At 36.6% G+C, this 22,948-nt stretch overlaps 1 protein-coding gene across 1 annotated transcript in view; it reads right to left on the reverse strand.

Moving 5' to 3' along the window:
- The window catches only part of KANSL1L (KAT8 regulatory NSL complex subunit 1 like), a 107,401-nt gene that overhangs the window by 13,149 nt on the left and 71,304 nt on the right, over positions 1-22,948 (reverse strand). Inside the window, 2 exon segments of the mRNA XM_049784344.1 lie at positions 9,095-9,202; positions 10,346-10,505. Of these exon segments, the coding sequence (XP_049640301.1) occupies positions 9,095-9,202; positions 10,346-10,505 (268 nt within the window).

Raw genomic sequence — 22,948 nt, forward strand, 5'->3', positions numbered from 1 at the left:
GGTGTGCCCCTCTCAAATAAAAGACATAGGAGCAACACTAATGGTGCTCAATACCTGGAGGTAAGGGAAATAGCAGACTACTGGTATCATTGATAGAGGATGACTATACTTGTCAGTATTTTGGCCAAGTTACTTGATGAAATTTTCTGTTTCAGAAAATAAAATGAGAGCCTTAAGCAGAGATGGGTAGAATGATGACAATACTTATGTTCCCCACTTTGAAACATCCTTTGTTCTATCCCCAAGTGCCTATGAAAATATTGCATATCTCTATTTCTTCCATGAATAGGACTCTATAAGCGACAGTGACAGAAATGACGATAACAGTAAGATAAGTATGCAGTCAAGTCTTCAAAAATTTAAATATCAACACTGTAAAATGGAAGAAACAAATGAGAGGCTGTCTCAAGAAATAATTGACAGTATAGATATAATAAGTAAACTAATGCTAAGGAAAACAAGCAAAAGGTCTCACTAGAGCTCAAATAATTATTTAGGAAGAAAATCACTTATGATAAAAATGAAATGAACAGGGGGCAGAATGGTGGCGCTAGAGGTAAGGCATCTGCCTCGCAAGCACTAGCCTAGAACTGACCAGGGTTTGATCCCCTGGCATTCCATATGGTCCCTCTGAGCCAGGAGTGATTTCTGAGTGCATAGCCAGGAATAACCCCCGAGCGTCAAACAGATGTGGCCCCCAAAAACAAACAAACAAAATGGACATAGCTGAAAATTAAAAGGGTTTGGATGAGGAATTCAACAACTTGAACAGTGATAGAAAATCAAAGTGAAGGGTTAAATTTGAGTAATGCAAAAAACAAAATGAGTACAAGGTATTAATTGAAAGGAAACAAGGATATTACCTCTAAGTTTAAGAATTCACTTGAGGGCCAACAAAGCAAGATAAAACTAATTGTAACAAATTGTATATCATAAATATAGCTAAAGATGGGCCCTAACAACAACACACACACACACACAAATACCCAAAACTACATGAAGGACAACAATAGTCACTACAGAAATAAGTAATATTAAAATGGTCCCACATTATCTTTAGCCACCCTCTAAAAAAGGGTTATCGAGGAAGCTAATAGAAAACATGGCAGGCATACTTCTAATTTCTTTTTTCTTTTTTTTTGGTTTTTGGGTCACGCCCTGCGCACTCGGATTACTCCTGACTCTGCTCAGAAATCGCTCTTGGCAGGCTTGAGGGACCATATTGGGTGCTGGGAATCGAACTGGTTGGTCTGTCTTGTGTTGGCTGCATGCAAGGCAAATGCCCTACCGCTGTGCATTGCTCCGGCCCTATGTACTTCTAATTTTTAAAAATTATAAACAGAATAGCAATTTGGGTCTTTAAGGTATAGGTGTTCATCACATTGCAGATTCCAGAGTCCAGTTTTTTGGTGGATTGGCGGTAGGACTACACCCAGTGAGTGGTTCTAAGAGCTTATTCTGGGCTCTCAATGTCAGCAGTTTTTTATGAAAATTCTGCTTACTAATTACATTTAGTTTTATGTTTTCTTTGTATCTTATACAATGCTCTTACATTCAAAATGAAAGATTCTGATAACTACAGGCCTTTAAATTTTTCTGTATATTCACAATTAGAAACTGATTATCATTCTTCAACACACTACAATTTGGGTTTTCCCTACTACTTTCAGTGTTTGTATTGCTGTCAAAATTGCAGTAACGAGCTACAGAGATATGGAGGGCAAGTTACTTGCCTCATATGGCTAACCTCGGTCCAATCCCTGATACCCTAAGAGTCCCCTGAGCACTGCTGTGGGTGGAACTGAAACAAAAAAAATCCTGTATTATAGTAGGAGATGAGAAAAAATAGGGATGAATCAAATTTCTATGGCAAAGCACACACACATACACACACACACAATTAAGCCTACAATAACAAGTTGATTTATAATAGTTCATGTCTCTATGGCATACTGTTTCTTTCCATTTTAAAATCCTGTAATTCACTAAGTGACATTGTAATCATCCTGTGTCTTGTTAGTAATCCAGTTTCTTGACACAGTCCCATGAAACTGAGGTAGACAGACATACTGGCAAGACCGGCAGCAGGGTACTCTGTGACTCAAAAGAGCCATTTTCTGTGCTCTGAGAAGAGAGTGGCTACTTGCTTTTGCTCTGCTCTGGTCCATGAGCCACCTGACAACACAATTACCATCACATTGCACAGGTAACGACGTGAAAGCAATGCAGAACCCAACCATGTGGAGTGAATGAAGAGAGTAGTACTGAAGACCCAACTAGTATCAGCCTCTCTAGATTTTGGTAAGGACTTTAGAGAGGACATGTTGAGGATGTTAAGGAAACTCAAAGAAACCATGGAAATGGACAGCCAATAAGACTAAAGGATATGAGCAGAAATGAAACTACAAATGACAACTAAAATACTTGGTAGGCAAAATGAAACATACTGGAAGGCCTTAGCTGCAGTTACAGATTGATGAGGACAGAATTAGTGAGCTGGTAGATGACTGCATAACCTGCATACATAGAAGGATTGGAAAAGAGCCTTAAAATAAATGAACAGATGATGGGGGTGAGGGCAAATTCTCAAAATAAATGAACAGACAATACAACTTTGGGATAAATTCAAAAGAAACAACATAATCATTGGAGTCCCTAAGAGTCAGGAAGAAAACCCCTGTAAAAAATTCTAGAATCTCATCCATCCTCATCTTAAGTCTACATTTTTTGATATCCCAAGTAAGCTGAATATTGAAAATTAAGCAGCAATGATTTATAGAACTCCTTTTAAAAATTCAATTACATGTTTAAAGCATCATCTTTGCCGTTTTGCCATCCCCTTTCCCCCCTTTTAATACATTTTAAAAATAATTTTAAGAAAATGCATCACATAGTTGACATAACTGTTCATAATACATTTGTTTCAAGATGACCAAAAGCAAAGTTATTAAAAATAGGAAATAGAAAAACTAAAAACATGGAAGAGAAAGGAAAGAAGAAAAAGTTCAGTATCAAGTTTGTCAAAATTATTGTGTCACCAATGAACTCATTAAAGCAATAGCAGAAGGTTTAGTAAGCTTTTTTTTTTAAGAATAAGAGTATTAAAGAAATAGAGTAAAAAAGGTGTGAGAGTGGCAATTGTTGTTTGGATAGGCCCAGCAAAATATGGGGGAAATATAAAGGAAAAGCTTTGGCCTAAAATACAGGGAGACCTTATCCCTGAAGTATTCTGGCATAAGAGACCAGCCCTGGGCTCCAGGCATACTATATGTTGTCCTACCCCTGAGTCATTCTCTGTGGCCCCAGTAAAAATTTTTCACACATTCGCTGTTGTTGGTTTATTAAATTTTTTATTGCATCACTGTGAGATAGTTACAAAGTTGTTCATGATTAAGTTTTAGTCACAATGTTCCAACATCCATCCCTTCACCAGTGTACATTTCCCACCAGTTTCCATTTTCCCTCACTTCTTCCCCCTGCCTACCTCTATGGCAGACATCACTCTTCCCCCTTCCCTTCCCTCTCTCCCCTTGCTCCCTTTTTTCCTTTAAGGCACTGTTTGCAATATTGTTACTGCACACAGTTCTTGTCCAGAGATCATTTCTAACTGTAATGTCATTGTGGTCTAGTTGTCCTAACTGTCCTTTCCACACACACCCCTTTCTCTATCACTTTTAATCTGTCTCAATCTTCTTCTGGTCACTTAATATACTCTTAGTATTTTTTTCAAGTCTACCCATATTAGTTATTTGTAAGTCTTCTCCTTAATAATTGCCTTAGTTGTTTCATATTTGACTCAAAAGTACTTAATGGAGAGGCAGAGAATAGGTGTTCAATAAGGACTGAGCTCCTTTGAATCAATCCTGTGAAAATCAATCCTGTGAAAATCACTGACAGTCAGAAAGCACTTACTTAACATACTTAATGAAACTTAATGTTTAATTGTTGGAGTTTGGAATGTTAATGAGGGGAAAAGGTGGGGACTAGAGAATTGGCTACATAAGAAAATAATGATTTGCCTAATACTACTGCATCATTCAAACTAATTGTCTCTCTAGCTCATAAATTCCACTTACTATTAATTTGGTACCTGTAACATTTATGTGTATTTTTAAAGTCAGAAACTTTGGAGAATTATAACCACATAATCTCACTAACCAACATATTTTTCATAATACCTTTTAATCATGTACATTTATTTCACGTTTCTATTTAAATGTTATTTTTACATGACATTCCTGATATTTGTTTAGATGGTTGCTTAATATTTTAGATAGACAGTATTCATTTTTACTACTTCCTAGCTACTAGGGGCTAGCTGTTATCATCATTGAAATATTTATATTACTGACATCCTTGAAATAATCATCATACATTTTCAACTTTTTATTTATTTTGGTTTATGGGACATAGCTGATAGTACTCCAAGCTAACTCCTGGGTTCTGTGCTCAACGGTCACTACCAATAAATAGTGTTCAGGGGACAATATCTGGTGTCAAGGTGCCAGGGATTAAGCAAGAGTCATCAATATCGAAAGCCAATGCTTTAACACCCTGTTCTGTTTACTGGTTACATTTAAAACTATTTTTAAAAATTAGTATAAATTTCAGAGAATATAAATATATGACAAAGGACTTCATAGAACCTATATTTTACTATTTTTTTCTCCCTAAGCATAATTATTCTTTATTCTAAGTGCTTTATGGTTTTTTTATCCTTTTAAATTTTTTCTGGTGGAGAGTTTTTTTTTTTTTTTTGGGGGGGGGGGCCACACCCAGCGTTGCTCAGGGATTACTCCTGGCTATCTGCTCAGAAATAGCTCCTGGCAGGCACGGGGAACCATATGGGACACCGAGGATTCGAACCAACCACCTTTGGTCCTGGATCGGCTGCTTGCAAGGCAAATGCCGCTGTGCTATCTCTCCGGGCCCGAGAGTTCTTAATAAACACAAATGGAGAATAAAATAACAAGTTTCATTTACTACAACTGAGTGAGATCAATACTTATGCCATTTTTGAACTAATAGTCAATCTTGTCTCACCTCTCTACATAAGTATTTTTTGCTAAAATTTTCTAAAGCAAATCCCAGATAAATTCATCAGTCATCTTGCTCTCTGCCAGAGTATAACCACATTATATTAACCAACAAAAGCTATAATTAATATCCAAATCTTGTTAAAATTTTTCTGATCACTCAAAAATGTGGGTATGATATAAAAACTTTTTTTTTTTTTGGTTTTGGGTCACACCCAGCAGCACCCAGGGGCTACTCCTGGCTCTATGCTTTCAGAAGGCGCTCCTTGCAGGCTTGGGACCATATGGGATGCCAGGATTCGAACCATCGTCCTTCTGCATACAAGGCAAATGCCCTACCTCCCTTGCTATCTCTCCAGCCCCAAATATAACATTTATTATTATTATAATTATATAAGTAAAACTTTTTGTCCTATCTTCTTTGGAGTTTTCATCTTTACATTAACTTTTAAGTTTTATTTTGTTTTTGCCATACTTGGTGGTGCTCAGGGCTTACTCAAACTCCTGAGGATAGAACCTGGGTCAGCTTTGTAAAAATCAAAAGCCCTACCTGCTGAACTATTGTTCCAGCCCCCTTAAGATAATTTAAAAACTGTATATGTCATTCAGATCCATAGCCTGTTCAAGTTGTTTACAATGTCTCATCACATATGATGTTAATATTATAATATCTGTGTATGATTGCTTTTATATTTAAAGATGAACTTGAAAATAGGTGTATTGAGTCAATTTAAAGAGTTTAACAATTTTTCAACATTTTTTATATTAGGCAAGTATACAAGTAGGTTTTTGGATTATACTCAGCTATGATCAAGGCTTACTTCTGAAGGTGCTCAGGGAACCATGGAGGGTCCTAGGGATCAAATCCAGATCAGCTGTGCGAAAGACGAGCACATTACTTGCAGTATTACCTCTATGTATCCCAACAAGTATTTTTGTCCTTAAGCTTATGTAAAAATAGTTTAAACACATGTCCAAAGGCAATAGACACAGAAATGCTCTTCATAGGAAGAGTTGGGGTGACACAAACAGTGGTGGAGAGAGATGATTACTCTAGTGGAGAGTGTGGTGTTAAAATGTTTTATGTATGAAATCCTACCAGTAACAGTTTTGTAAGCCACAATGCCTAAAATAGAATTTTGAATAGTTTAAAGCATGTAAAACATTTTATACATTTCCCAAGACCTTCAACAATTCTTAATATCATCTTAAATATCTTGTATTTATACTAAACATTTATCACTTAGTCATGTAAGCAGTGTCATCTATTATTTTTCAATGTTACCTTGAATATAAATGAGCTTTTTAAAAAGTTCAAAAGAACTTTAATTTTTTTGTAGGGGGGGAGGCCACACTTATGGCTCTGCACTCAGGAATTATTCCTGGTGGGCTCAGATGACATGGGATGCCAAGTATTGAACCTGAGTCAGCTGTTTGCCAGATGAGCACCCTAACCATTGTAATATCTCTCTGGCTTCTAAGCTAATGTTTTGAATATTTAGGTCTACCTGAAATGTATTTTGTTATCCAGTATAAACTCTTCAATATGCTATGCAAAGTAAAGATTTCATTTTTCCCAAAAAGTAATTTGGAATAGGAAGAGTGAGCATTCAGCAGTGCTGCAGGAGCCATTTTCAACAATGACCCCATTGGTGTAGACCTAACAAGTCAGAGCTTAGGCCCAGCAATGCTTCAGAACCACTCAGGTTACAACCAAAAGTACTGGGATTTGATGGGATGGATTGAACACAGAGTATGGTTCATAGAAAGTCCTTTAAGCTAAAGCTTCCCTCCTCAAAAAGTTATTGCTGGGTCAGAGCAATAATATGGCAGGTAGGTGCTTATCTTGCAATGTAGCCAACCCAGGTTCAATCCCCAGAATCCCATATGGTGGTCCCCCATGCACCATTAGTAGTAATTCCTGAGTGCAAGTCAGAAGTAACCACTTAGCATTGTTGAGTGTGGTAAAAAAAAAAAAGTTCTTGCTAACAGCTATTGATTATAGAAGAAGCTTAGTTATTTAAAGCTTTGCTTTAAGCCATCTTTACCAAGTTGTGACTCTCTATGGTCTTTTTCTGCACCTTTTTGCTAGTTACTCTGATCTGGTTTCTATCAGTACAAATTTTTAATGATTTTAACTTCAATGTATTTTCACATCACCTTTGATATTGAATTTTTGTTAGTATGCAATATTTTCTGAGATACACTTAAGAATAGTTTATATACACTTAAGAATTGCTTTGATCTAATAGAATACTCATTAAAATGAAATTATAAATTTGGTGAAATTATTGGATTATTGTCATTTGGGATAGTAGAGTTGGTGTGCCACTTTCCAAGCATGCAGTTGACTGAGATTTGATCCCAGGCATCACCACAATTCCCCCAAGCACCACACAATGAGTATACTCTGAATACCACTGGGTGTGGCCCTAACCCAATAAATAACTGTCATCTGGAATAAGGCACAGTCTTGCTATGCTCTCAGCTACTGGAATTAGATAATTATTTTCAAATAAGCATATGCTCACATATTCCTCAATAGGCTTTTAGTTTGTTTCTTTGTTTTTGGTTTTGGGCCACTCCTAGCTGTGCTCAGGGATTACTCCTGGCTCTGTGGTCAGAAATTGCTCCTGGCTCGGATGACAATATGGGATGCCAGATGTTAATCTAGGTTTGAGCTCTCTCTCTGCCCACCCCCCTCAATAAGCTTTTAAAAAGTTTTCTTTACATAGTAGGTACCTGTTTTTTTGCTTATTTATTCCTAAATATTGTTTATTTACATTTTTAGTATGCCTAGGATACTATTTCTTTATATAGTTTAACTGCTTATTTTGTTTCTGATGCAATTGATCTTTTTGGGCTTGTTTTTAAATATATCTTTCAGTTGACCAAATTACTTGGGGAGTAATTTTATCTTATCTATATGACTACTTTGACAATAAGAAGTTTAACTTTGATATTATTGTAATAATACCCACAGCAATAGAAATGAGGGCTGGAAGGACTGACACAGAGTATGAAGCTCATCACAAAGAGTGGTGAGTTCAGTTAGAGAACTGACAACTATCATGACAATGGTAGTGAGTGAGAAAACTAGAATGCTTGTCTCGAATAGAGGGAGGAGGTGGGGAAGGAGTGAGTTGGGGATACTAGTGGTGGTAATGTTGCACTGATGAAGAGGAGTGCGCCTTTTTGTAACTGAAATCCAACTACAAACATGTTTGTAATCATGGTGCTTAAATAAAGATGTTAATTACAAAAACGTTTAACTTTATAGGTAGTCAACATATATGATGTTTTTCTTCTTTTGATTGCTTCCAAACATAATATACATATGCACCAGAGAACTTATAATTCATATATAATTCTTAAATTGCTATTTTATAACTTGTTTCATTTAAAATTATGGCAACCAATTAGTTTATTTTGAGTAGGAAGTAAGTGTGCAAACTTTTTGCCCAAAATGTTACTAGTACGGTTTACTGGATAGTTCCTCATTGTCTAAAAGATTTTCAATTTTTCCCTTATATAATAAAGTGTAAGATATATATTATACTTCATGGGTCTCTTAGACATTGGCAAAATAGAATCTGTGCTTCCTATTAGAAATATTTATCATGTTCTCATGCAGCTGAGCTAGGTTTCTAGCAATCTCTTTTGTATTTTCCTTTTTTTCTTCTTCACGGGTTGCTTTATAATTTTTTTAAGTTGACCAGTTCTAACAGAAATTCAGTTTACAATGTTACACTGTTTTACACACTCAGTCAATAGGAAGAACTGATACCCTTATTTTACCGTCGAGCTATTTCTCCATTTTCATTTAAATGTACTTCTATAATAATAATTCATAATTCTCATTTTACCTGTATTCGTATTTCATTCTAAAATTTTTCCATTGCATTTTCTATTTGTTTGTAGTGATTTGTGGAAAGTGAATACTAAAAACTAAGTATTTACATTTATCCCACTGTTAAATTTTATTAGAAATTTCTTAGAAAGCAAAAATAATAAAACATGGGAGATGTAAATAGGTACAAGATTTGTATATAACATACCAGATGATGGCGATATGATATAGTCTCCTACAAATTTATTTTCAGTAAGATCTCCTTTTATTTCTGTCTTTTTAAACAATGTTTCAAAGTGAAAATGAAGAGGCACATCTGGAAAAGTAAAGTAAAAAGTATCGTCAGTGACACAGCTCTGTAGATTCTTTTTTTTTTTTTTTTTTTTTGGTTTTTTGGGTCACACCCGGCGGTGCTCAGGGGTTACTCCTGGCTGTCTGCTCAGAAATAGCTCCTGGCAGGCTCAGGGGACCATATGGGACACCGGGATTCGAACCAACCACCTTTGGTCCTGGATCGGCTGCTTGCAAGGCAAACACCGCTGTGCTATCTCTCCGGGCCCAGCTCTGTAGATTCTTAAATTTGCTTTCTTTATATAGCACATAAGCTCAGAAAATAAGCAAAAACTTGAAATCACTGCTGTCAGAAATAACAAATTAACTCTTTCCAAGTAAACTGGTAGTTTGGAGATTACTTATTTATAACTTGTATGAAGCAAACGAAGATAAGAACGAACAGTTTCGGGACCGGAGAGAGAGCATGGAGGTAAGGCGTTTGCCTTTCATGCAGAAGGTTGGTGGTTTGAATCCCGCATCCCATATGGTCTCTGAGCCTGCCAGGAGTGATTTCTGAGCATGGAGCCAGGATTGACCCCTGAGCGCTGCTGGGTGTGACCCCCGCCCAAAAAAAAAAAAAACCTAAAAAATAATTGAACAGTTTCAGTCTAAAGTGGTGCATACAATGAACAATATAAATGTTAATGTTCTTCACCGGTGAAACATAGATACCTATAAAAATCTTCGATAGGGCCTGGAGAGATAGCACAGCAGTGTTTGTCTTGCAAGCAGCCGATCCAGGACCAAAAGTGGTTGGTTCGAATCTCGGTGTCCCATATGGTCCCCCGTGCCTGCCAGGAGCTATTTCTGAGCAGACAGCCAGGAGTTACCCCTGAGCAACGCCGGGTGTGGCCCAAAAACAAACAAACAAAAAAAACTTCGATAGACTTGCTCTTGAAACCCATGTTCTCTCTGCATGTGTCTATGTACCTTTTTTCCACTCTGCAAAAGCCTGAGTTCTCTCTCTTGAGTACACGTGTCTGTTCAGGGTCAGTCGCGTGCAATGAAAAGCCCGACCATTGTGCTACTACTCCGGCCCCAAATTGTTAAGATTCTTTATATATGATTAGATTTCAACAAAGAAATTAGGGTCACTTAGTTTTTTAATTTTTATTAAGAGGCTTACCTGATGGCAATGATAGAACAGAATGGAAAGAAGAATCTAACTCTGATACGTGTTCTCTTAATATTTCAGACTTGGAATTGTGTTCACAGCTACTCCAAGTTGAAGCTGACTGTAGGCAAGGCATCTGAGTAGTAAGAAAGGTTTCTTTTGAAGAAGTCGTCTGTAAGGAAAAAAATTTCCAAGACTTTATTTTTGCTTGAAAAATTAGTCAGGGTCTGTAAAAGTTATAAAAGTATCTTTGGGCTGGAGAGATAGCATGGAGGTAGGGCATTTGTCTTGCATGCAGAAGGACAGTGGTTCAAATCCGTCATCCGCATATGGTTCCCCAAGCCTGCCAGGAGCGATTTCTGAGCATAGAGCCAGGAGTAACCCCTGAGCACTGGCTGGTGTGACCCAAAAAAACAAACAAAAACAAAAAACTGTATCTGAATGGCACTAGAAAGAAGTCTTAGCTTAATGCCACTTTGGAGAAGTCTCAAAATGCCAGAGAGGAAGAGAAGCTACTGAAGGCCATGAACATAAGGACATTTTATTAGCCCATTGTCATATTTTCAAAATGCTAAACAATCTAGTGCATTCTCCTGTCTAGTGAAATTACAGTAAAGCAAAATGAGTTTGGGGAACTTTGAGACAAAAGAAAATGGTTACAGAGTAAATCAGTAGTAAATCAGTAGGTGTAAAGATGATAGTCATTAAGATTGAATTGTCTTCTTTCTTACAATTTATCATAATAAATAAAATTGGAATCTTGACCTTAAATTCTAATGTAAGACAGTTTCTACATGAAAATAGTAGTGAAATTCTATGAGTGTTTTACATGTTTTCATTTAGCAAAGTTTATTAAAGATAGAAACATTAACTATATTTATAGAATTTTGGGTCTTCGGTAGTTATACTCTGAGCGTAGGAATCTAAAAAAAAGCAGTAACTAGATATATAGTTATATTATTACATTAACATATACAAACTTTTAAAATACTGGATTATTGTTTTATAGCTATTAGCATGCAATTAATGAAAATTATGAAACGGGTGAAATAGTTTTTTTTTTAATTTTTAAATATTTTTTATTTAAGTAACATGATCATAGTTGGGTTACAGTCACAAACAGAACACCCCCCCTTCACCAGTGTAACGTTCCCCCTCCCCCTTCCCATTCCCTGCCTGTATTCGAGACAGGCATTCTACTACAGTTATTTGTTTTTAAGTTCAGTAAATTGTATTTTTTTCCTTAAAGGATAAGAATAAAAAAATATAGTAAAGGTGTGATAGTGGCAATCGCCGTTGTTTACATAGGTCCAGAAAAATATGGGGAAAACAGAAAAAAATCCTTGGCCTGATTACAAAAAGGCCTCACCCCAGAAGTTTATTGGCATTAGATCAATAGACCAACTCTCGGTTCCAGTCTGTCCAACCCAAGTCTTTCTCCATGGTCCTGGTGAAACTTTTTCACACTTTAGCTATTGTTGGTATCAGGTTCTTAAATTAAAGATTCTCGATTCTGTACATTTCTTTCATCGATGTCAGGCTGATGTGGAGCATCCTCTAGTTTCAGCATACCATTAAATGTGGAGCGATCTGCCTTGCAAGCAGGCTGTTGCTGAGTTGTCTGGGTGTTGAGAGCACTCTTTGGAGAGGCTTGGATCCTGGTAATGTTATAGACAATTGTGGTTGTTTCCATAGATGGTATCCATTGTTCAGGTGAGTGTGGGCGATGCCCATTCTTCTGAGGCCTGAGCCAAATCATGCCAATGTTCAGGGTAAAAGGCCTAATTACATTACTAAATTGTGTTCCCATCTCTATTAGATAAAAACTTGTTTGCATATGTATTATTTCCCATTTTAATGTGCCTATGCAAAAGAGAAGCAATGCCACAATATATGTTGGTGCTTCTGGGGGCCGATGGATGAAGTCCAACATTCCCCGTAACTTGGTTCAAACATGAAATCTATACAGAGATACTCTTATACCAGTATTGCTTATAAACAGATCTCAAAGGGAGAAAATTAAACAATCAAATAACAAAACCAGTGGGCAAAATTTTCACTATATGAGTATGTTCGAAAAGAGTTATAGATGTTAAGGGAATACATCTGAGTCCCTTTTATGTTTTAGAAATAGTCGAGAGGGAGGGTGTTGTTTCCGAGACACCACTTTGGTCTGTGATTTGGACAAGCGAAGTGCACATGGAGCCATGTCCTCCCCGTGTTGCCTGCTGTAGCTTCCGACTGCCAGAGAGGCATTTGCTTCCTAATTGCTGGAAGTCGGTAGTTCAAAAACTGGTGAAATAGTTTTATATAACTATTATGACTTAATATACTTTTCCCCCACATTTTTTTTATGTTAGGGGAGGCCACACCTAGCAGTGTTCAGGTATCACTCAGGGATCACTCCTGATACAACTCAGGAATTAATCCTAGTGGAGTTTGAGGGATCTCCTAGGATGCTGGGAACCAAACCTGGATCAGTCACATGAAAGGCAAGCACGTACCCTACTCTTTCCAGCCCCACCTCCCCATACTTACATTTACCTTCTACAGTAAGTAGCATTAAGGATGATTTTCTCTTTTCTAACTATTGATATTTTAAGGGTCTGTAATTATTGAACTCTTTAGTTACTATTTTTAAATAGTTTATTTTTATAAACTTAAATAAGGTTTGTGAACTTTCTTGACTTTGAGTCATTGTTGGCATTTGCCCTCCATGTTTTCACAGTATTTTGGGCATACCATTCCACTAGATTTATTACTGACCAATAACTCCTTCAAGATAGATATTTTAATGTACTTAATCCTATACTACAATACAGTTGAAGCTTAAATGTACAACCAATGGGCCGGGTAGGTGGCGCTGGAGGTAAAGTGTCTGCCTTGCAAGCGCTAGCCAAGGAAGGACCGCGGTTCGATCCCCCGGCGTCCCATATGGTCCCCCCAAGCCAGGGGCGATTTCTGAGCACATAGCCAGGAGTAACCCCTGAGCGTCAAACGGGTGTGGCCCAAAAACCAAAAAAAAAAAAAAAAAAAAAAAAAAGTACAACCAAAGCATAAATGCTTACCAACTGAATTTTTATCTTTTAAAAAAAACATATGAATAAAACTTCAAGCATTTTAGCTTGAGCCTATTTCTTTGAGAAAAAAATGATCCCTTTTAATATATGCTAAAATTTATCTACTAAAGACTTGTATTATTTACATTCTATTGGTAATAACATTGGTCAGTCATCCCTACCTATAAGAAATGCTAAATAAAGCAATTATTCTGAGTGGTTAAGTAAATCGATGAATTCTTATTAAAAAATTAAGAAAACGGGGCCGGAGAGATAGCATCGAGGTAGAGCGTTAGATTGCATGCAGAAGGACGGTGGTTTGAATCCCAGTATCCCATATGGTCCCCCGAGCCTGCCAGGGGCGATTTCTGAGCATAAAGCGAGGCGTAATCCCTGAGTGCTGCCAGGTGTGACCCAAAAACACAAAACAAAAAATAATAAAAATAAAACAAAAAGAAATCCAACATATTGTTACATGATTAAAAATGGGAATTATGTACAAGATTTACTCCTGTGGTATCTAGTGGTTATATGTATAATGAGCATAGTTGCTGGGTTTTTTTGTTTGTTTTTGGGCCACACCTGGCGGTGCTCAGGGGTTACTCCTGGCTGTCTGCTCAGAAATAGCTCCTGGCAGGCACGGGGACCATATGGGACACCGGGATTCGAACCAACCACCTTTGGTCCTGGATCGGCCGCTTGCAAGGCAAACGCCGCTGTGCTATCTCTCCGGGCCCATGTTTCTTACCTTTGAAGTATAAACTGATACTTTGACCAACTAAGCATTTTTTTAATATGTTCAGATAATTATAAGGAACATTTATTTTTAATTACATAGAAAAAAGTGCTAACCTCTTTTTCATATATATCTAGAACATTATGAATAAAAGGTGATAAAATCTGAATATTTATCATATAATTAGTTTTCTCTTGCAATTTTCCAAATCCAGGAAACCCATTAGCCAATTTGAAACTATCCTAAGTAATTATGGAGACAAGTGAGGGGCTTCTAGGAAAAGGTCTTTTTTCCTCAGCAGAGAAAGTGAAGCCCAGGAAGCTGAAAAGGAATAGATGGAGAAATAAGAGAAAACCAAGAGACTTGCCAATAAGAAAATGCAAATGTATAGAGCATGTGATCAATAATACCATAAGATGCATAAGATTCAAACAAACTAAATCCTGAAAAATAGTCATTGAATTTTTCAACATTAATAATCACATATACAAATATACAAAGGAATGTTCAATTATAAGAAAGTAACAATTTTTATTTATTTATTATTTTGGTTTTGGGTCACACCCAGCAGTGCTCAGGGGTTACTCCTGGTTCTATGTTCAGAAATCGTCCCTGGCAAGGCTCAGAGAACCATATGGGATGCCAGGATTTGAACCACCAACCTTCTGCATGCAAGGCAAATGCCCCACCTCCATGCTATCTCTCTGGCCCTAAAGTAACAATTTTTAAAACACCTGTACTCACCATCCTACTTTAAGAAACAGAACAATATCAATACCTCTGAGGCCTTTTCCTACCCTGCCTTTATAAACATATGGCAGAGATTTCTACTTTCCTCCCATTATCTGTACTTTTATTCTCATCCTAGAATTCCTGATTTCACATTTGTAGGTTTCCTTGCATCTAAAAAATGACTACCTTCTGACCAAAAGACCACAGAAGAAGTAATGTGTGTAATTCCCTTAGAGGAGTTATTTATTCCTCCATACAGTAAGCTACTGGAATATATCAAAGTACTGAGCGAGCATAATCATGTGGATAAGAATAATAACCAGAAGTTCAAACAAAGTCAGGGGAAGTCTTGTGCTAGGCAATTGGAGCATATTATCATGCCTATGCTATTTCAAGTTTTCTAAAAGATTTGTATATAAATGTTATTTTACATCATAAATTTTTCTGTCAAACATGGATAACCTATACATTAACTAGGCAATGTGTCTCAATTGTAGTTATACTACTATAAGTAATTGCTATCCTGAATTTTTATTTCATTGTTTTACTTAAATGGTACAGATTATTTTCTATTAAGTATTTATAACCCCAATGACTTAGTATTAAATATGCATAGAATGTGGGATTAGAGATATAATACAAGGCCTATTACTTGTTCTGCACTGCATATGGTACACTGGGCAGTCTAAAGTACATTCTGACAATGTGTAACTACCATGTGTGACTGCCAATCCCACCCTCAACATGCATAGAGAATAATGTTAATGTATTTTATAATCAATATTATGCCTATAATTCACTTGTACTAGACTTCAAATGTATGTCCATACTAAGTATAAATAGTACTTCATGGTTAGAACATGCATTATTCTATTTTGGGGGGGGTTTGGGGTTTTGGGTCACACCTGGCAGTGCTCAGGGGACCATATGGGACGCTGGGATTTGAACCAATGACCTTCTGCATGAAAGGCAAATGCCTTACCTCCATGCTATCTCTCCAGCCCCTATTCTATTTTTAAAATTGATAATCATAAATTATATATGGCCAGTCATTTCCTTCTTTGGAGTAATACACATTTTGATGAGTTTTCTATTAAATTTTTTGTTGAATCTTAATTTTTAATTTTTTTGGGTTACGGGGCCACACTCAGAGGCACAGAGGCACTTGTCTCTGCACTCAGAAAACACATTTGGCAGGCTTGGGGGACAATAAGGGAAGCCAGTGATTGAACCCAGGTTGGCAGCATGCAAGGAAAACACCTTACCCACTGTGCTTTCACTCCAGCCATGACATCTTAATTTTTAAAGTTTTGTAGAAGTTTCAGATCCACTAGAAGTTTCAAATCCTGTCAAGTTCTATATATTGATACCTATATGAGAATATCTTTATTTTCTTGGTGGAGTTTTTGAATGAACATAAATTCTTAAGTGTGTATTTTTTTTCTCCCTTTGCTTTATTGCTGCTGTGATTTCTGGGGTTGCAAAGGCCACACATTTGGTTGCTGTGATTTTTAGGGAAAGACAAATAGTTGCAGTACTTGCATATACTTGGTTGTTTTACAATAGAGAGCATACAATATGCTACTGACGAATCATAGCAGTGCAGGTGACCACACTGCACAGTAAGAGGTGGTATCTGGGATAAAGCTCATAACTACATGTCAGCAAGGAGGCACTATATCAGTAAGCCAAATCCTTGGGCTTCTTAAGTGCATCTTATTGAAGAAATCCTTCAGTCCCTTATGTCATAAAGTATTTTTCCATTTTTATCCTATGAATTTAAGATCTTTACCTTTCTCTTTTCGGTCTTTTCTTGAAAAACTTATGAGTTACAGCGTGTGTGTGTGTGTGTGTGGTGTGTGTGTGTGTGTGTGTGTGTGTATTTATAAAGAGGAGGTGGAGAGGGAGATAGAAAAGATAATGAAGTAGGGATACAATCTCATTTTTCTTGTAGATTATCAAGTGACCTTTTATTTAATAATTAACCATTTTTCAACAGCTACAGTAAGGCCTGTTTTATACTATAACTTACATGTGTTTGGGACTGTTTGAGGTAACTATAATTTTGTGCCATCTGTGCTAATAAATGAATCTTTTTTGTTTGTATGGGTCACAGCCGGTGGTGGTCAGGGGTTACTCCTGGCTCTATGCTCAGAAATACTTCTTTTGGGCTCAGGGGACCATATACAATGCCAGGGATCAAACCAGGGTCAGCCATGTACAAGGTAAACACCTTATTTATTGTGCTATTGCTCTGGCCCCAATAATCACTACATCTTTTTTTTTAAATAAAGATTTGACATGTGATAGAACAAGTTTCTTCACCTTATTCCTCAGGGATATCTTTATTTTTGGTCTTCAGTCTTTCCCATAAACTTATTTTTTATTATTATTTTGGTTTTTGGGCATATCTGATTGTGCTAAGGGTTTGGCTTATTCCCAGAGCTGCACTAGGGAATCACTTCTGTCTGTGCTCAGGTGACTATTTGGGATTCTGTGGATAAAATCTGGGTCAGCCTGCATGCAAGGTAAACGCCCGTCTCACTATACTACCGCTCTAGCTCTTTTTTAATAAATTTAAAAACATTTAAACTATAGAGGTTTTTTTTAAGTAGAGACTGATTTATTTTATTTAATAAATCAGTTAGGAATATATTACTGGAAAATATAATAACAATATCAATTATCAATAATATCAATAACAAGATGTACAACATAATCTTAATCTATTAATTAGTATATTTAGTGTATATTAATTCATATATTAATTGTATATTAATTATTTTATGATTGACATTTAGTTTCATTTGTGTTATTAGATATTTAAATTCTATATAATTTAAAATATCAATGTAAAACTATTTTTTTTTTTTTTTTTTGGTTTTTGGGCCACACCCGTTTGACGCTCAGGGGTTACTCCTGGCTATGTGCTCAGAAATCGCCCCTGGCTTGGGGGGACCATATGGGACGCCGGGGGATCGAACCGTGGTCCTTCCTTGGTTAGCGCTTGCAAGGCAGACACCTTACCTCCAGCGCCACCTACCCGGCCCCGTAAAACTATTATTTTACTGTCAAATTTTATATCACATTTTCCTTTCCATTGTTCTTAGTTCCTATAATTTTATTTTTTCCAACTGGAATCATATTCCTTATGCTTATGCTGTTGTTGTCAACAAAATAATTTAGTCTAAAACTTTTGATAATATAAATCTTGAAGAATATTTTGGTGAATACAAAATTCTAGGTTTGCATCCCTCACCCTAACCTCAGCATTGTCAGGATACCTTCATTTTCATCAGCTTTCAGTGTTTCTTTTGAAAAAGACTGCCATAATTAGAAGGCAGTATATCTTTTCAATACTGGATAATTTTTAATATTTTCTGCTTGACTTTGTTAAAACTTTACATAATATTGGGGCAGGAGCAGTGGTGAAGCGGTAAGGTGTTTGCCTTGCACACGTCTAACCTAGGATGACGTGGTTCAAGCTTCCGGCATCCCATATGGTCCCCCAATCCAGGAGTAACCGCTGAGCAACACCGGATGTGGCCCAAAATCCAAAAAAAAAAAAAAAAAAAAAAAAAAAAGATAAGAAAAGAAAAAGAAAATCTTACATAAAATCTTAATTTTATACAGCTCAGATCTATAGACCTATTACTCAAATGTTTCATACCTTAGTCTTCTAGACTGTGACAACATGTATGGTTAATTTCTTTGTTCCTGAGTTCCATTTCCCTAATTCTGTCCTGTAATTTTTAATTTTGTTATTATTTTGTACTTCAAGTTGAGTATTTTATGCTAACAAGTCTTTAGTTCTTTAAAAATATTTTCTGCTACATCTAACTTGTAAGTAAATTCATCTGTGAATTATCAATGATTGTATTTTCAGACTTAGAATTTTTTTTTTGGTTTTTGGGTCACACCCGGCGGTGCTCAGGGGTCACTCCTGGCTGTCTGCTCAGAAATAGCTCCTGGCAGGCAAGGGGGACCATATGGGACACCGGGATTCGAACCAACCACCTTTGGTTCTGGATCAGCTGCTTGCAAGGCAAACACTGCTGTGCTATCTCTCCGGGCCCTGACTTAGAATTTTTTATGCTTTTTTAAAAACAAAATCTAGTGATCTGATGAGATCATGTATTTTTTCCTACTTGTTCTCTATTTTCTCAAAAATACTTATCAATGACAGCCATTTTGAGGTATTGGCAAGCCAAATCCAGGATCAGAATATCTTAAGTTTCTGTCGTTATTGTTTTGGCTTCTTAAATATTGGTGTGTGGTACTGACTTTACATATTAGTGAATACAAGTGAATTCAATTCTTATTGAATACAATATGGTATTTAAAAAAATCACAAGAGTTCCCAATGATACATTACTCTAGAGAGAATTCTCTACCCTCTCAATAGATAACTTTTCACTATTTCCTTTCATCTAATTTGAGAGTAGGCTCAATTATGTCTAGCTTGCAGTTTTCAGTATGGCTCTTATTTGATTTGCTCTTGGATCTTCAGTGTTTTAAAGTATATTCTATAGGTATTTACAGAATTTCCTTAAATCACCCAAGCCTTAAGGTAAAAACAAATCTTAGGAGTATACTGAACAGGCTGGAGGGAAGACATAGGAGTTAATTTTCTTGCCTTACATATGACCAAGAATGATTGTTAAACACAGAGCAAGAAGCCATGAACATAGCTGTGTATGGCCAAAGCAGAGGAAAGGATCAAGGGAGGGACAGAAGGAGTGAAAAGGGGAAGGGGCAAGGGAAGGAATGGGGAGGCAAGGAAAGGCAAGGCAAGGCTAGGTTCACCAAAGACTAAAGAAACTAACATCAACACAATCATACGCCACTCCCACAGTGGAGGATTTGCCAAGTGACCCAGCTAGGCACCTGCTTCCACTTCTCTAAGGAATACCAGTTTCCTTGGTTGGAAAATGGAATTTAGAAACTATGATTGGGAGATAAATATGCATCATAATTGCCACAGGAGAAATAATACAGTGTGTAGAATGTTTTCCATGCACGTGACAGACCCAGGTTGAGCCCCAGTTCCCCTATGTGTCTACAAGCACATGTTGCCTGCATCCTCCTCTTGATGTGCATATATTCATACTTTAAGTCCGGGACATGGATAGGCACTCCCTTGAGCGAGTTACTCTCTTTGTTATCTTCTCCCTCTGCTTCCTCATAACCTCCAATAAAAATGTTTTTTTTTTTTACTTCACTGATGTTTCCTGAAGTTCATTTCTCAAGAGACTCCAAAATCTGTCTGTCCAACCAAAGAGTAATACTAATGGTGAATGTACCCCGGGATTGGTTACAGCAAATATCTGCCAGATTTCAACCCTGCAATTCCATGACCACATAATTGAGTTGATCATTCTTCCCACAGCCAATAAATTTACAAATATGGTCTTTACTGGCTTAATGTTTTACATTAAATTTTTAATGTAAGAATCCCATAGAATGGGTGATCTCAATAAACTCCAAAGTCTCCTTAAGTTCATTTCAGTGGGATGGCAATGGATCTGAAAGGCCTGGACAAGATCTAGGATTGACTTACTTTCTCACAAAGAACAAGTCCCACAGCCCTAGATTTCCCCAGCCATTCCCAGGTGGAAGAGGTGAATAGAAAGAAAGCAGCAGATTCTCTTCTCTAGACTATTCACATTAAGTCACTTATATCACTATGGAAGTCACAGAATAAAAGTGATCAAAATGCATGTCTTGCATGTCAAGACCTTTGAATGCAATCCCTGGCACAGCACAGTTCCATGTAGAATAGTGGATATTATTAGGTGGGCCCTAGAATCATAGGGCTAAGCAACATTGCATTGAGGGCACAAGCACCATAATTTCAGGTCCATGTACTTCATTAGAAGTAGTCCTTATGGTTTCCTGAGCAAGTCATGGAAGGAAGTATTCCCTCAATATAAAATTAGTCACAGAAACCCAACTTTCTTGAATACTATCTTCTTTAAAGGAATAACTTAGAATTTCTAAGACCTACATTAATATATTTTTATATTTTCCAATTCTAATTTCTCTCAATATTTCTATTTTAACTCAATTCTCTATTCAATTCTTAACTGTAACTGTATTATTTTAAAATTTTATTTAGCTTAAGCATATCAGATTACTTTTTATTTTTATAGAAGTAGGTGTGTGTATTTACTTAATTTTTGCTTTGTTATTACTGATTTTTCTAAGGTCTTGTATTTTTCATACCTTCTCAATAGAAATTTACTTTTGTAGTAACTTTATTCATAGAACTCCTTGAAAGTTTCTATTGCATATTCCCTAAAATAGTATACACTGGTTTCTGTTAGCCCACTGAACTCATTTTAAAAATTCTTGTGTCTATTTAGTAAAACATTGTATAGCATGATTTCAGTTTCATAAAATTTGTTTCACTTGTGCACACCTCTCTTCCTCTCCTTCTCATTGGCAATGAGCTTTTATTTTATTTACTTTTTTTTGTTTTTTGGGTCACATCCGGCAGCGCTCAGGGGTTACTCCTGGCTCTATGATCAGAGGATCAGAAATCGCTCAGGCTCAGGGGACCATATGGGATGCCCGGATTCGAACAGTCTGATTCAAACTGGCCTTCTGCATCTAAGGCAAAAGCCCTACCGCCGTGCTATCTCTCGGGCCCCAATGAGCCTTTTTTTTTTTTTAAATAATAAAACGACGAAGGAATTGCATAATTACTCACTAGCCTAAAGCATAGTTACTCACTGCTACCTAGAATCAGATGTAAACAGCAAGCTCTTTGGAAAAGAAGAAAATGAGACACCACTCACAAGCAGAAAAAGAAGAGTTGGCCTCTCATAAAAGGAGATGCTTAAAAAATAAAGGTAGTGTATTGATTAAAAATAAGGGAAGACCAACAAAAGTTCAAGCCTCCTTTCTTCTAATAACATAAATTAACTTTTACTCAAAAAAATTTACTTACTCTTTCCCTCCCTTCCTCTCTCTTTCTCCTCTCCTATCTTTCTCTCCTAACGTTTCCTCTCTTCTTTCCCAATTTCCCTAAGTATTTCTCTAAATAAAACCAATATCCTTCACTGTTCCTCTCCTCCTGAAATTATTTATGTCCAGAAAGATCCTGGACAACCTGGCAAGAGATTAGGACCTTTTGTTTCCTGAAAAGAACAATTTTCTATCTGAATTCATGCCCCCCAAGACTGGGAGACCAGGTTACCACACTGTGTAGATCAAGTGGACTTTGTGTGCAGCTTGACAGCTTCTATGCAGGGCTGATGGAACTAAGATTCATTCTGCATATGTGCATATGGGCAACTTTATCGTTCCTATCCCACCAGGCATCTCCCTTGGTGACTGAGATGGGTTAAGCAGGAAGGAGGTAGCACTCTTTTCTCAAGGTTACCTTTCTGCTACTTCACAAAAATTACTGCAACAAATATAAAAGGCTTGACTTGTTATAAATTTTATGTAGGTTCTATTTCCAGTTTTTGGCAGAGTCCAAGGCAGAGGAAGGCAAATTCTATGCATACCTGCAGCAGGCTTGAGTTCTAGATTATCCATTCACCAAAACATGTATCCTTGATTCCTCACTCTCCCACATGCTAAGCTTTGCCTCCATTCACTCTCAAGAGTCCATTTATAATGTTATATATTTCAGATATGTATTACTGTAAGTAAATGTATATACCTTAAATTCAAAACAAAACAATCTACAATTCTATAAATTTCTATAACTGAAGGCGTTTGTAAATTAATTATCCTATCCTATTACTGGAATCAAAAGCTTTGCATTAGATATGATAGTTGATATGCCAGTCTGATATTTCAAACGTTGTTTTAATAAAGAACTTTTGTTGGATACCACACTATAGTAATTTGATAAGTAAAATAAAAATAAAGACACTAGAAACATTGCAGGGTTTCTTAGGGAGCCCAACTTTGACAGACTCAATGACTCAATAGAATGCGGTGTTAAAAAATCAGTTTTGAGAGTAGAAAAGTTAGTTCTATTTATGATCGTAAAGAAGTACACAGGATTCTTCTACCTGAGAAAGAGAAAAAAGTAAAGTGAATCAAAAAGCCATTTTTTCATATGGAGATTTA

This window comes from Suncus etruscus, chromosome 1, assembly GCF_024139225.1.
Source record: "Suncus etruscus isolate mSunEtr1 chromosome 1, mSunEtr1.pri.cur, whole genome shotgun sequence".
In the NCBI taxonomy this organism is placed as follows: Eukaryota; Metazoa; Chordata; class Mammalia; order Eulipotyphla; family Soricidae; genus Suncus; species Suncus etruscus.